This window comes from Alexandromys fortis, unplaced genomic scaffold (genome assembly GCF_014885135.2).
Source record: "Alexandromys fortis isolate MF-2015 unplaced genomic scaffold, M_Fortis_MF-2015_v1.1 scaffold_18, whole genome shotgun sequence".
NCBI lineage: Eukaryota > Metazoa > Chordata > Mammalia > Rodentia > Cricetidae > Alexandromys > Alexandromys fortis.
The window spans coordinates 374,030-390,405 of record NW_026067897.1 but is presented as its reverse complement, the minus strand read 5'-3'; the positions used below and the strand labels follow the sequence as shown (position 1 = coordinate 390,405).

Below are 16,376 nucleotides of genomic sequence, written 5' to 3'. Positions count from 1 at the left end.
GCCACATTTAAGAAAGAACCTTAAGGGAAACAGCAACTCTCTTTGCATTAGATCACATGAATCTGTTGAACCTTCTAATAGAACACAACAAGCCTTTGCTAATGCTTAGTAGACTTTATATTTTGAGAAAAAATATATACAATTTTCTATCTCTTCCTAAAAATAAAGTTACTGTTGGCAATGATATACTTTTATTCTTTCATTTATGTTTTGGAAGTGTGATTTTAATCATGCCAAAATGGAATTTTATTATATGCATTAGAAAAACTATTGATTTTCAACAAGCATCATAAATAAGACTGAAACAAAAGGATAGAAATAAAATAAAGCATTAATCCCTGTAGTTTGGCAAAGTGTTAAAGTGCACCTTTAAGAGAAAATACCACTAAATATGACATGTCTTTAAAGACATGAATAAAATTACTTTCAATGAATAAAATGTTAATAGATTTATGCAAATAAACATGCAGTTAAGTTACTTTTTCATTTTCTGCTTATTTCTTTTACAGTACACTTCATTCTTTGAGTTTAATAATCGCCTGGAGTTTATAATGGACAAAGCATATGTCTATAGGTGAGTATTGTTGGTAAATTTGGAGCAAGTAGAGAAAATGATAGCAGAACATTTTAGACAGCATTTCGAAGACAATGACCATACTGCTCAAAAACATAGGACATTTTGTATTTTGCTATAAAAAAATGCATTATACAAAGTAAATTGGGCTATTTCAAGTAAGATTAAAGTAAGGAAGCCAGAGTAGGAAAGAGGATCTATTGTGTTTCCACTTAAACAGTAAAGACAAGCCCACTCTTACAAGTCAGCTCTCCATCCCGCATGACAATTCATGCTTAGTCTAAATTTCACCCATTTGTCATTCCGAACTACATGAGCACAGAGACCTTCAGTCACAGTTCATCTCAGCCTGAAGTCCTCTGAGCCTTCCAGATACCCAGGTAAACTCGTGTGGCACAGTTTATGGGAATCAGATGAAGAGGTGACCCTTGAGGCATGTCTTTCACAGAGTTGACTCACACCATCTGTGCAAAGAAATGAAGACTTTTTTACACTCTGTCAAGCCCATTCAAGACTCTGCAGCCAGACAACATGTGATGTCACCTTCTCTTTCTACCGTGCAAATGAGAGTTGACACTTGGCAAATGTAAAGCAAGATGGCTCATTGGAGACATAGAGCAAACAAAAACGTTGAAGTCAGCTGCTTTCCAGAAACAATGCCAACCCTTACTTTCTATTTATTCTTCCTGACAGAATCATTCGAACCACTGGCTACTTGTTGTTTGTTCTGCACATTAACGCCTGTGTTTATTACTGGGCCTCAGACTATGAAGGAATTGGCACAACCAAATGGGTCTATAATGGTGAAGGAAACAAGTGAGTAATAATTTTGTGTTCTTAATTTTCAGTTTGGGTATATGAATTTTTATAAGCCAAAATTTTTCCTGAGTTTTTATAAGCATATATTAATTTTAAATAACAATGACTTTATTTATGGCATCTCTTCAAGAGGGTATATAATATATGTTAGCCATATCCACACTTCTCAGTACCCTTGCTTACCCTCTCCCCACTCCCATTGGTCCTGTTGTCCTCTTCCCCGCTAGTTCCTCTTCTACTTTCAGGTTATGTGTGATCGCATATGCGTGTGTGTTTTCCTGTGTGTGTGCATGCAAGTATGAGCATGTGCGTGTGTTTGCCTGTGTGTATGTGCCCAAGCATTTGTGTGTGTGCTTATGAGTTTAATTTGGATTATTTACTGAAGCATGGATAAAAGATTATAAATGTTGCGGGAGGTCCTTCCGCCCCTCCAACCAATAGCTGCTGTGATACCAGCCCATTGGGGTGTGGCCTCTCTCCCTTTAAAAAAGCGGCTATTTCCTCTGCTCGCTCTCTTCACTTCCTGCTCTGCTGGAGACTAGACTCCCTTCCTGGTTGTGCAGATGGCTGTTGTCTGAGACGGTGATCTGTAAGTTTTCCCCTTTAAATAAATAACACCCTATTAATCATAACTCCAAACTGGTGTGGCCTTGTTCGTGACTTACGCCTTCATATAAACACTTAGGCAGCTTACCAACAACTATGCCACTAAAGACAACTGTTAGTCACTATGAAGCATGGGCAGTAACACACACTCTCTTGTGTGTTAGTATGCTGTCAAGTAAAAAAGCATAAAATAAAATAGAAACTATAAGAGGTTATCTGGTACACAGCAGGGTTGAGTGTGTATGCGTGTGTGTGTGTGTGTTTATGTGTGTGTATCCTAGATTGGTCTGCAAAATGTGATTCTTACTCTAAACCATAATCAAAAAGTTTGTAAGCCTCTGCTTTAGGTAACTTAGCAATAAGTTAACTTAATAACTTTAATGAGGGTTGTTAGTAATGATTAATGTTAATTATTTAGGGGGCAGGTGCAATAGTAGCTAATTAATTGATCACTGAGAGGTTTCATGGATTTATGAGTCAGCTATACCCACTAACTAGATTGAATAAAGAATAATAATACTCATAAATAAAACTTGACAATTAAGCAGCAAGTATCTCATGAATTAAACAGGTCACTTGAAATTTCTAATATAAAAAGAATCAGGGTTCAATCATGACAATAGAGTTATTTAATAGCAAAATGTTCCTTTATGTCAATACAAGGCCTAGGATAGAGTAAACTACACTAACTTTCTGCCTCCGGGAAATGACACTGGAAAAGTTAAAAGACAATGTATTCAATAGAAAGAAAGAGTACATTACAGAATACCTCTGAAGGGCAACACATAGCAACCTAGGGATGGAAAGCAAAGAAAATGAAAATATCTCACAAAAATACATACTACTCAAAGCAAGTCAGTTACATATACAGAATTATAAATATTTTTTTATTTTTAACCTGAACTTGTTTTCTAAATACTTTTAATATTACAATTACATCATTTCCCCTTTCCCTTTTCTCCCTCCAAACCATCCCATATACTCTCCTCGATCTCATTCTCATCATGGCCTCATTTTTCATTAATTGTTAGAAGTGATTATTTTTTAAATCTTATAGTCAAAAGGCCCACTGATTGTGAAACACATGCACTCACACACAAACACAGAGAGAGAGAGAGAGAGAGAGAGAGAGAGAGAGAGAGAGAGAGAGAGAGAGAGAGAGAGCATGGCCCTAGAGAGCTTAAAGATCAATCCTGTATAAACAAAATGGATTTAGAATGTGAATTGATTCATCTTTTACTTTGATTTGAATAATATTATGGAAAATTAAGATACCAACTATAGAAACTCAGCTAATCCCGGTCCCCCATTGGACTCCAGCAGTGCCCCTACCTCACGCCGTCTGGCTGGGTTTGGAGGAATTCAGTTTATAGTGCTGGACAGCTGAGCACTATAACAGTATCTATAATCAGGAAGCATAGCCTATCCCAGCATCGTGATTAACTGAGTGGGTCAAGGACACCCATTCGCTGGTCTGGGTCTGTCCTCCCTGTCTCTGAGGAAAAAACACGGGCCCATCTGGCACCTTGCAACACGAGCCAGCCCAGATGGGCTTTATAGAATGAGCAGAGATGGTGATGGAACTGATCTCTTGAACCACTGCAACACGGGAAAGTGAGCCCTGTCCTTCCTCTGGGCAGCACAGACGAGCTGACCCTCTTGATGAGAGCACAGGTGAGCCAATCCTGAGATCGTGGGGGTGGGAGACTGAATCCCACACCTCTCTTCTTGCATATGGCAGCATGGGCTGGTGAGAGATGTTCTTCTCCCTCTCCCACCCATCAATGTCTAAGGCAGGTGGGAGAGTTGACCCTGCAGTAAAAAGAGTAGGATAACTGGCCCTTCCTCTCACAAACTGCAACACTTGGGAGAACAGGTCCTGAGCATTGCCTGGGCAACACAATGAAAGCCAACTCTGTTGGTGGAGGTGTGACTGACCCAGTCCTGAAGCGGTGAGCATGGAAGACCTGTCCCTATCATCCATTTTCTTGTGGCAGCAGGAGCAGGGGATAATTGCCCTTCTCTCTCTCTCTCTCTCTCTCTCTCTCTCTCTCTCTCTCACACGCACACACGCACACACACACACACACACACACACACACACACACTCATCATTGCTTGAGGCAAATGGGAGAGCTGACCCTGTGGGCATAACAAGAGACCTGTCCCTGTGCCCCACCAGCTGCACCACTCAGAAGAGCAGGCCCCAAAATAGTGAGCATGGGAGACCTAGCCCCACCAACTCTCATCTGCCATATGGCCTCATGTACTGAGAAGAGATGCCCCCCCCCCCCCCGCACTCACTCATCAATGCAGATGCAAGAACTGGCCTTGTGGGCATCCGAGCATGAAAAGTTGTCTCTAACCCACATCAGCTGCAACACTTGGGAGAGCAGGCTCTACACCTTACCAGGGCAGAACAACAGAACCAACCCTCTTAGCAGAGCTGTGGGTGAGCCAGTCCTGAAGTTACGAGCATGGAAGAGCTGTCCTCACTCCTCATCTGTCTTGTGGCAGCGCGAGCAGGGGAGAGTTGCCCACCCCCTGCCATCAACACCCAAGGCAGATGGGAGAACTGGCCCTGAGGTCATAAGAGCAGAACTGTCCCTGCTCCCAACAGCTGCAACACTTGGGAGAACAGGACCAGCACCTCACCTAGGTAACACAATAGAGCCACCCCTGTTGCAGAGTTGTGAGTGAGTCAGCCCGAAAGCCATAAATAAGCATGGCAGAGCAGTCCCCACTACTCATCTGACGTGTGGCAGCATGGGCAGAGAAGAGATACCATCCCCCAGTCCTCTAGGTCCATTAACACCTGAGACAGGTAGAGGAGATGGCCATGGTGACCTCAGAGCAGGACTGTCCCAGCCCCTCACCAGCAATAGCAGTTGGGCAAGTGGTCCCTGTACCTTGCTGGGGCAGCACAGTAGAGCTGGTCCTGATGATGTAAGTGTGGGAAAGTTGGCTCTGAAACTATTAGAAAACAGCAGAGCTGGATAATGTGCTTAATATGGCCCCTCAAACACAGCAAAGCAAAGGTGGACTCACAGGTTTCCATCACACTACTAACTGTCCACACTAAACACAAAACAATCAACAAAATACAAATTCAACCTGTGAAACTGGAGAAAATATTTACAAATCATACACATGATAATGGGTTAAAGACCCAAATATGAAAATTTTCTACAGTTTGATAGCAAAAACTTTCAATAAACAAAAATCTAAAGGACATTTTTGAATGAAGGCATACAGAGGGATGGCTGATAAGGATGTGAGGGATGCTCCATATCATTAATCATCAGGAAATACATATCAAAACTACAATGGAGCACCGTATTGCCCTTCCTAGAATGATAAAAAAGGGGAAAGAGGTGTCATGAGAAACAAAGAAAAGGAGGCAGAAAAAAAGAACCTCCATATACTGTCAAGGGATTGTAAATTAGTATAGAAAACAGAATGAAGTCATCTCAAAAATGAAAAAAAAATAGTCTTTTTAATGATTGGCACTCTTAATAAGTAAGATGGTACCTCAGTGTCAGTTTGATTTGTACTTTTTTGATAATGACATTGGGCTTTTTTTTCATATGCATTTTGGTTACTTGAATATCTTTCCAAAAATATTTGTTTAGATTATTTGTCCAATTTTTTCAGATTGTTTCTAGAGTTCCTTATATGTTCACAGAGGCATAATTCCTGTTTTCAACTTTTCTTTAGGTTCAATCTTAAATTCTCTCATTGTTTTAACTTGGAGCTGTGTGTTGTCATGCATTAAAAATTTATAGAGAGTCTGTGTATTAAATCCTCCAGATGGAATCTCCTTGAAAAGATTTATCTGCCTGGACTGTAGATATTAGAGATGGACACCCTTGACTAATTAAGCTAATCCTAGAAAATCAATATGATGCCATCTAATTAAATTACAAATCTTACCTTTGGTTGGGCATGTCTGGGTGTGCAAGACATGTCTGAGAAAAGAATCCAAAAATAAACTGCAAAGCATCAGGGCAAAAAAAATCCAATTAACATACCATACTATTTAATATTTTAAAAGTTCAAGGCTAACCCTTGAGACTTGGAAAATCAATGCCAACGTTTCATATTTAACTATCATTTTTAACATCTATAAACAAGAAGGTGAAGTTGGTAATAATACTGTGTTTGTTCCTATTAACACTAAAATGAAGTAAAATATAACACTAAAATGATGTAAAATGATGTAAAATTCCTGACCATATAGGAAAAAGATCTAGTCCTTTCCCACTCTTGGGAAGTATTAAGTTTAATAAGTTTTCTCAGCTTAAAGAAACACACGGATTGAAGACCTGTGTCCTTTGGGTGATAGAACATCGAAATACAACCTGTAAATTTATTTTTGTACTTTGTCTTTTTGACATCTAGTCCACTGTTAGTGAGTTGAGGCCTTCTGGGCATTCACTCCGTGATATTTTTATTGTCTAAAATATCTAAACTCTTCCCCAAAAATGTTTGTGGGATTTTGTTACTGTTCTGGTTGGGGTGGTTATTCTTATATCCATCAGGTTAAAAATATTCCATGTCCTTTAAAATGTATTGGATTTGAAAATAATTTACTTATGGATTTGATTTTTAAGTACTAATTTTAGCACCAGTTTATTTAATTCTTTATAAAACTACTCTTCTTAGAATTTGAAAATGATTACCTTTGTTCAAAGACTAACACAGTCATAAAGTACTAAAGTGTTCCTTCTCTGTGTAGCTTACTAGAACAGGAAATAGAGCCTGTTATTGATGTATTATTAATTGCTATTAGGAGACATGCATGCACACGTATGGGGGTCAGAGCAGAATTTTTTTTAATTTATTTATTTATTAAAGATTTCTGTCTCTTCCCCACCGCCGCCTCCCCTTTCCTTCCCCCTCCCCCAGTCAAGTCCCCCTCCCTCGTCAGCCCAAAAAGCAATCAGGGCTCTCTGCCCTGTGGGAAGTCCAAGGACCACCCACCTCCATCCAGGTCTAGTAAGGTGAGCATCCACGAAACTGCCTAGGCTCCCACGAAACCAATAGGTCCAGTAGGATCAAAAACCCGTTGCCATTGTTCTTGAGGTCTCAGTAGTCCTCCTTGTCCGCTATGTTCAGCGAGACCGGTTTTGACCCAGGCTTTTTCAGACCCAGGCCAGCTGGCCTTGGTGAGTTCCTGATCAGAGCAGAATTTTATGAAGTCATTTATCTACTTTTACCTTTACATGAGATTCAAGGACTGTCCTGAAGTTGTCAAACTTGTGGATGAGAACTGTTTGTGCTGAGCAATCTCCTGAGCCCCCATCCCTGATGCTTTAACTTAATATTTTAATTGGCCTATAAATAGGCAGTTTTCCTTATGAGACTTTTGAGCATACTCCATTTTGGCTGGTTTTACATCTCCCTCCTCCTCTCCACCTCTATGTCCCATCTTCCTCACTGTACCCTTTTGTCATCATTATTCCTCTCCCACTTTAATATTTCACATATTCTATTGGCTTCCTCAACCCTCTCCATAAAGACTCTTTTCAATCTTGTGGACCCTTTTCTAGTATCGTGATGTTTATTAACAATAACACCACCTTGATACACACATTTATCACTTAGAAGCCAGGATCTGCATATGAGAGAGAACAAACAGTATATATTTTTCTGAGCTTGAGTTCCCTCATTTCAATGTTTTCCCATTCCACTCATTTTTTTCTGAAAATTTCATAATTCATTTTTATTTATAGTCAAAATTTAACTTTCTGATATACATTTTCATTATTAATTCATCTGCTAGTCAAAATCTAACCGCATCCCATTTCCTGTCTGTTTCAAATAGAACATCAGTGAGCATGGATATGTAAGTGTCTCTGGGGTAGAATACAGAGTCCTTTGGGAATATACCCAGGATTAATAAAACTGGATAATTGGTCCTTCTATTTTAAAAACAAAAACTTAACTAAGACAAAATACTGTAAGAGGTTCTAACCTGCCATGAATACCAGGAAAAAAAAACTAATAGAGACCCACTGAGTTGAATGCCTATCTATAAAATATTTGGATTTTAAATTTATTTTTTAGTTATTTGAGAATTTTATACAATTATTGTGATCATAATTCATTTGTTACTACCCTCTCTAACTCCTCACATATCCATCTAACCTCCCTGCCACCCCCAATTTAATGTCTTCTGTCAAAAATATAAACATGAACTCCAATTTGTATTGTCTGTATATTCCCAGGCGTGGGACCATCCACAGAACCACGATCTACCAACCAAGACCCACACCCTTAAACAAAAGGGACTGTCTTTACCCAAGAAACCATCCACTGTCCACAGCTCCTGAGTTGGGAGTGGAGATCATGAACGCCTTCTCACTTCTTGCTAGAATGTTAACTGGCTTGATCTTATGAAGGCAACCACAGCTCGTGGGAGCTCAAGAGCTCAGCAGTTCTGCCATATTCAGAAGACACTGTTTCTCTCTGGTCCTCCAACCTCTGGTTCTTATAATCTCTCTTTCCTCTCTTCCATATGCAAGAAATTTTTTAAGGATACATTAGGAATACCTGATCCAGGCTGTGTTATCAGAGATAAGTAATTTTATTTGTTGTTCTACAGTTCTGAAGTTCTAAATAAATAACCTATTCCATCCAAGAGTTGTTTCCTTACTAAGGAAAGAGTTCTCATCTCTTCTCACATTTGCATATTTATTAACATAATAAAAATGTGTAGAAAAAAGTGAAAAAATTTATCTGTTCTGGTTTTCATTTATGTAAACAAGTATATCTAAATTATTAAGAGTTACCTCATCAACATAAACCTACATGATCTATATAATATTTTCAACATGTTGTTAGTTTGGTAACTAAAATTTTTATTAATTTATTTGCTTTAGTGAGATGGAGGTTACCACAATGTGCATGTGGAGTTCTCCTTCCCCTATGTTAATTAAAAGTGACTCAACTCAGGCTTGTTAGGTTTGTTGGCAATTATCTTTACCTGTTGAGCCATCTCATCAGTTCTGGTTTGGCAATTTAAAGACAGCCTCAAATTCTTTGCCATCCCTCTTAGTGAGAGATGGAGTCCCTTATCTTCCAATCAATTCAGACTAGGAATTTGCTTGACAGATACACCAGTACAAGAAATTAAGATGTTGTGGGATTTCTGGATTATAAAATCTCTTTTATTTTCTTCTTGGGCTATAATCATTCCAGGAGAAGCAGCTGCCATTAAGAAATCTACTAATTTATCTATTATAGTTTCTGATTTTATGTTCTTATGGGCTCTGTGTGTGTGTGTGTGTGTGTGTGTGTGTGTGTGTGTGCTTGCAGGTATGCATGTGTCTACATGAGTGTTTTTTTTTCTTGGTTTGTCTATTTTTTTTGTTTTATTCTGGTTTGTTATTGTGTGTGATAGACTGTTTTCCAAAAACAAAGAGAGAAAAGATATGGGATTGAATGGGTGGTGATGTGGGGACTATCTCTGAGGATATGAGGGGAAAATGTAAGGGAAAAATATTTTCAATTAAAAAAAGAGGTCGTGCATTGCTGGTGGGAATGCAAGCTGGTACATCTCCTTTGGATATCGGTGTGGTGATTTCTCAGAAAATTAGGAAACAACCTTCCTCGAGACCCAGTAATACCACTTTTGGGTATATATCCAAAGGATGCTCAAACACGCCACAAGGACATGTGCTCAACTATGTCCATAGCAGCATTGTTTGTCATAGCCAGAACCTGGAAACAACCTAAATGCCCCTCGACCGAAGAATGGATAAGGAAAATGTGGTACATTTACACAATGGAGTACTACACCACAGAAATAAATAATGACATCTTTAATTTTGCAGAAAAATGGATGGAGCTAGAAAACATCATTTTGAGTGAGGTAACCCAGACACAGAAAGACAATTATCACATGTACTCACTCATAAGTGGTTTTTAAACATAAAGCAAAGAAAACCAGCCTACAAACCACAATCCCAGAGAACATAGGCAACAATGGGGACACTAAAAGAGACTTACATAGATCTAATCTACACGGGAAGTAGAAAATGCATGGAGATCTTGGGAGAGGGTTGAAGGGGAAGGGAGAGGCAGGGAGGAGAGCAGAGAAAAATGTAGAGCTCAATAAAACAGCAATAAAAAAAAGAGGTCCATGTACCTTGAGACAGACAGTATATGAGTAAATCCAATCTAGTCACATGAGGAAGACAAGTAGAAAGTTTTCTTGCCATCCTCAGTCAGACCAGCATAAGCTCAGACATGTAGGAGAAGAAGTTTCATATGGAGAACATAGAGACCCAGCAACATCAAGATTCAAGGGACAAGGCAGCTGACCTCAAACACATATTTCCAGATGTCTCCAACCATCGCAATCATTCCATCCAAAAGACCATTCACAGTGGAGCACAGATGGCACATCTGTGCTAAGTCTTGTACAAGTCTTTCACCCCCAAATTAGAAGCCTGGTAAAGTAGACCACCGAAATTTGGAAACAGAAAATATCCTCCTTGGATTTAAATGTTTAGTCAAGTCCTAGTGTTTATTAAGATGTTTACAGTAGCACACACACTGTTTGCCAGTTCCTGCATACAGTTTTTGTGTGTGAGCTAAATGGTGTTACAATAATATGTACAGGAAAATCTATGCATCTTTTTTACAGGTATCTGAGATGTTATTATTGGGCAGTTCGAACTTTAATTACTATTGGGGGCCTTCCAGAGCCACAGACTTCATTTGAAATTGCTTTTCAACTCTTGAATTTTTTTTCTGGAGTTTTTGTGTTCTCCAGCTTAATCGGTCAGGTAAGCAGACAGTGAATCTGCAAATTTTGTTCACTTTTAAAAGGCTAATAAATATTTATAAATTTTATGGAAGAAATATTTAAATCTGTAGTTATTTGTTCTCTTTCTCTGTTCTCTTCCCTCTTTTACTCTTTGTCACAGATTTAATGAAATGTGCTTAGACCAACATTACAACATTGACTTTTTTTCAGACAGTCTTGATACATAGTCTAGGCTAGCCTTGAACTCATGGCCGTCTTTTCTTTCACTGGAGAATTATTTCAAATTCTAAGTGCTGGAACTACATATCCATGCCACCATACACAAATGTTCTTCCCTTTTAGTCATTAAATCTTTCAGAAGACCTGCTGGCCAAGTTTGTTAGGATATATACCCTTTGAATTAACAGTAAAGACGTAATTCATAATACATAGCAGATTCTAGAATCTGAGTCAAGTGTTTCATGAAACATATTTTTGTATAGCATATTGCAAAGTGCACAATGCATAGTGGGCCTGTGACGTGTCGGAAACACGACTGCAGTGCAGTTATGCAGTACAACTATGTGCAACGCCATATAAGGTTATAATAAATGATTTAAGAAACTGATTACTGCATCACAAAATCAATACAACCACTAGAAAAACTACTGATTCTTAACACACTCACAGTAGTATGGATAAAATCCATTCTGTAACAATAAGAACTACTTACCATGATGTTTGATACTGATCAAAATTGTCACAACTCAAATAATGCATCTATTAATGTTAAGTGTCTGCTAAACATGGCAAATGTCAGAGGAGCTTAAAAATCCTCTACTGTCCAGAAAAGGGAAGCTTCTCAAGTTACATGGAGCAGATGTAGGTGAAGCATTCTCAACAGCCAGGTAGCATTCAGTCATCACCAATAGGCAGGTCAGTTAATCAGAATCAGTTATGAAAAGATGTCAGTGGCAAAACATAAAATGTGTTTGAGATACAAATGACAGTCATGGGGCAAACAATCTTTGGAAGTAAAAAACAAATGCAAGAATAAAATATTTTAAGGATTCTGAATGCTAAATTTGAGTTTTACATTGATAGTAATGGGAAGCAGTCTAGGGAGGATATTGAACTTGGAGATTCAAAGTCAATTATAATGTGAACCAAAAGAACCAGTGTTTTTAAATATGTGTATTATAATTCTTAGGTGTGGTAAGTCTAGCAGATCAAAGACAGTTGAAAGGATCAATTTGTTCCTTAATTGTTAACAGCAACCTGCCTTTCAATTGTATTGAAGATTTAACCAGAGCAAGAATCACCTGAAAATGGTGCTGAGGTGCACAAGAGATTAAAGCTGAGATAAAGACTTGTGCCTTAAGGAATAAAATTAAGGAATAAAAGATGCTAGAAATGAAACAGAAACAAAAGAGACTTGAAACAAAACTCCCGTGTATTCAAAGTTCATGCATATGGTCATAACCGGACTATGCCTCAAAATTAACCATCATTCCTCACTCCTGAATTCTACTCTCTAGTACAGATCACAAATCCTGGCATTGTCTAACTCTCCAACCATAATCTGCTTCTCTAGACTGAAACTTGTGATGAAATACATATTGTCCTCAGTTCCTACATCAGTGAAACCCAACACTACAAATCCTTGGGCCCTCAATACTATTTAAAACTACTTAACTTTTTCCTTGATTCCAGCTAACACTATTGTTAAATCTCTCAACCCAACCTGTAATTTATCACGTCTGACAGCTTTAGAGAACTGGATGCTGCTGCTCGCGGCACGTGAACATGGAGAGAGAAGATCTAGGAGTTGAGGCTGTAGAAGAATATTTGGAGAGTCATTGAAGAATAAGGGTTGTAAAAGAACATTTCCTGTCTCAAACCACCTGCTCCAAAAGAACTTACACAGATGCTTAATATTGTTTATGAATACTTGGCTGATAGCTCTGGCTTGTTATTAGCTAATTCTTACACTTAAATTAACCCATAATTCTTATCCATACTTTGCCACGTTACTTGGTAACTTTTCTTAGTACAGTGTGCTTATGTTGCTCTCTCTGCGTCTGCCAACACCTTTCTGACTACACCTTTTCCATCATCCTTAGACTGATCACCTCGCCTATGCTTCTTGCCTGGCTACAGATCAATCAGTGTTTTATTAAACAAATTCAAATAACAAATCTTTACAGTGTGCAAGAGAATTATTCCACAGCAAAGAGTAGATGTAAATGGAGTCTGTATAGCTATTAGCAAATACTTTTAAGAAGTAGATTCTATTAACTCTAAAACTTTAAATTGAGGAAGCCATCAAAATGAAAGGTATTTGAACTATACTTAAAAAAATACAAAAAAAGAGGAAGTAGCTTTTCCATAAGCAGAAAAGTCTCCATGGCTACTAGAATGAATGAGCTAAGTATTACTGTGAAAGTGAGGCCTGATTTTCCTCCTATAATAAACCCACAGTCAAAGCAAATTTATAACCACTTGCTTCTCTCCATGTGAGAGAAAGAGCCAAGCAATATATCTTTTTTTGTGCTGAGACCTTAAAGATCAGCTTTTAACCTAGAGTGGGTTTTTATGGCTGAGTTATAAACATTCAAGAACTAAACCTGACAGTTCCTTAAGGATTGTCACAGCGGCAGACAGTGCTTCAGTAATTTCAGCACATTTCAACTTCTGCTGAATACCGTGCCTTGAGCATTATAAGATTTGATTTTATCTGTCTAAACAACACAAAAGGAAGACCAGAGGCTGAAACTGCATGATAAGTTGAGCCTGTAGAGCCAGCCGTCCTGGCTGTCTGTGAAGGGTACTTTCATGGACAGACTCATCAAGATCAACCAGCCATTCTGCAAGATAATTGCCAAACACTCAGTACAGTTTAATCAGTGTAGAGATTATATAGTTGCTTTAAAATGTCAACTAGCATTTTCACGGTAATACATAAATATGTGAAGATTATGTGCATTCACCTGCATCATGAGACCAAAGCCTCACAAAAAATCTCACTCGATTTGTATAACAAGCTTTATTAGTGTCGGTGAGATAATCTGATCTCCAACGTTTTATTAGGACCTGATATGTCAGAGTGTTAAAATCAGACAGTGAGGGCACTAGACGGGGATGTTGTATAAGGATGAGCAATTCAGATAAAATTTCTCTCCTGGATGTGAATGACGATGCTTATGGTTTTAGATGCGTGATGTAATTGGAGCAGCAACAGCCAATCGGAACAACTTCTTTGTCTGCATGGACCATATCGTTGCCTACATGAACAAATACTCTATTCCTCAGAGTGTGCAGCATCGAGTTAGGACTTGGCTGGAATACACATGGACCTCTCAGAGGATACTAGGTGAGCATGACAAATGATGGCTTACAAAACTGTAAACCTTATCACATAATAAAAATTATGTGATATAAAAAAGAAGAATTTAGATTTGACTAGCAGGTTGAAAAGGAAATGACCTCTCAGACATTAAATTACTATGAACTTTTTTTTCTTAAATGTAGAACCATATTCCAAGGTAAATATTGGAAAAGAAAGGTTAAATTATACTCAGTGCCTACCAGATGCTAGGAATTACATGTTTGCCTCACATCACATACATACACACACATATACAAATTTGGGGAATTGGGTGTCATTGACCCCTTTTCAGAGACAAGAAAATAACAGAGGCCTTAAGTGCAAATTTTGGCCAAGAACTCATAACTGGAACTGAGCCCTGGGTCTGTTCTGTGTGTGACAGCTCCTCTCCCTGGGAGCAGCACAAGCTTTTGAGCCGTTTTCATTGTACAGCACAGTTTGCAGTCCTATGACCATTACGTTTAATAAGTTTAAAGTTTCAAAACTAATGTTATACAATATTCAGTATTGTAGTTAAGATACTTCATTGCTCTCAGACTGAAGAGATTGCTCAATGGTTAAAAGCACTGGTTACTCTTCCAGAGGTCCTGAGTTCAATTCCTAGCAACCACATGGTGGCTCACAATTGTCTATAGTGGGATCTGATGCCCTCTTCCAGCATAAAGTTGTACATACAGATAGAGCACTCATATACATAAAATAAATAAATCTTTATGCTTCATTGCTTTCATGAGCGAAATAAAACCTTTGTGATGTATGAAGAGCTGGGTATGGTAGAATTGCCTGTAGTAATTCCAGCACTTGGGATGACCCAGTAAGAAGTTTGTTGTAAATTCAAGTCCAATATGGGCTACACTACAAGGCCTTGTCTCTCAAAGCAAGAAAGGGACATATCTGAAAACCCAATGCAATGAAGATAAAGAAGGAGAATCACTGGAATCAATTGGTCAACCAGTCTAGACAGTAAGTTCCAAAGCCAATGAGAGTCCCTATGCGTTCAAAATCAGAATGGAAAGTAATTAAGGAAGACACTAACGTCCACATCTAGTCTCTAAACAAGCACACATGGCGCATGCACACATATGAATTAAACACGCACGTGTGTGCATAAGCACATACACACAACCTTGATGGAAAATATGTAGATCTACTATTTATAATAAAGACACTGGATTTAAGATAGTTTTATAAAATATTTGCATTTTGTTATCTTCATTTTCATTATTCTTTTGTTTACTCTTTGGTGAGTTGCTTTACTAATCCTACTTTGGGGTTGATGTATTATTTTTACAAAGATGAGTCCAGCTTGCTTGAGAACCTACCAACGACAATGCAGTTATCTCTCGCCATTGACACAAATTTCAACATCATCAACCAAGTAGAGTTGTTCAAGGCAAGTACCTTTATAATTAATAGAAGAATGAAATATTAATTTCTTCATAAATTCTAAGTTCTTACTTTATATGGAATTTATGAATTTCTTCCTGTTTTTATTTTTATTACATTTTATTAATGTATTTGTTTTGTGTGTGCACCTGAACGATGTGGAAGAACACGCACATGCCAAGGTATGCATGTGGCAATTAGAGGGAAATTTACAAGAGTCAGTGGATCTCAGAAGTCACACTGAGGTGAACAGACTTGGCAGCAGGTACCTTTTCCTGTTGAACCATCTCACTGCTCCTGACTTATGTATTTTAACAAAGTCAAAATAACCTGGACCATTTACAAGAATCAAAAAGATTATGGGTTGTTGTGGGAGGTCTTTCCGCCCCTCCAACCAATAGCTGCTGTGATACCAGCCCATTGGGGCGTGGTCTCACTCCCTTTAAAAAAGCGGCTATTTCCTCTGCTCGCTCTCTTCTCTTACTGCTCCGCTGGAGACTAGACTCCTTTCCTGGTTGCGCAGATGGCTGTTGTCTGGGATTGTGATCTGTAAGTTTTTTCCCCTTTAAATAAATAACACCCTATTAATCATAACTCCAAACTGGTGTTGCCTTGTTCATGACTTACGCCTTCATCTGGCGCCCGAACGTTTGGCTTTTAGGACCTCTCCTTTCCCCGCTCGAGTTCGGCTTGGCATGAGCCCTCCCTTCCTTAGCCGCGGCCTGTGCCTTGCGGCGGGCGGCTGTGTGGCCTGTGCCTTGTGGCAGGCGGCTGTGTGGCCTGTGCCTTGTGGCAGCCTTGTAGCCTGTGCCTTGTGCGTGGAGCCAGCAGTTTAATATAAATTATCA

General features: G+C 38.7%; 1 protein-coding gene across 1 annotated transcript in view; it reads left to right on the top strand.

Moving 5' to 3' along the window:
* Positions 1 to 16,376, top strand: part of Cngb3 (cyclic nucleotide gated channel subunit beta 3) — a 129,925-nt gene that overhangs the window by 65,999 nt on the left and 47,550 nt on the right. Inside the window, exons 9-13 of the mRNA XM_050165855.1 lie at positions 510 to 574; positions 1,268 to 1,390; positions 10,653 to 10,794; positions 13,968 to 14,127; positions 15,438 to 15,535. Coding sequence (XP_050021812.1) covers positions 510 to 574; positions 1,268 to 1,390; positions 10,653 to 10,794; positions 13,968 to 14,127; positions 15,438 to 15,535 — 588 coding nt within the window. The remainder of the gene's footprint in view (positions 1 to 509; positions 575 to 1,267; positions 1,391 to 10,652; positions 10,795 to 13,967; positions 14,128 to 15,437; positions 15,536 to 16,376) is intronic.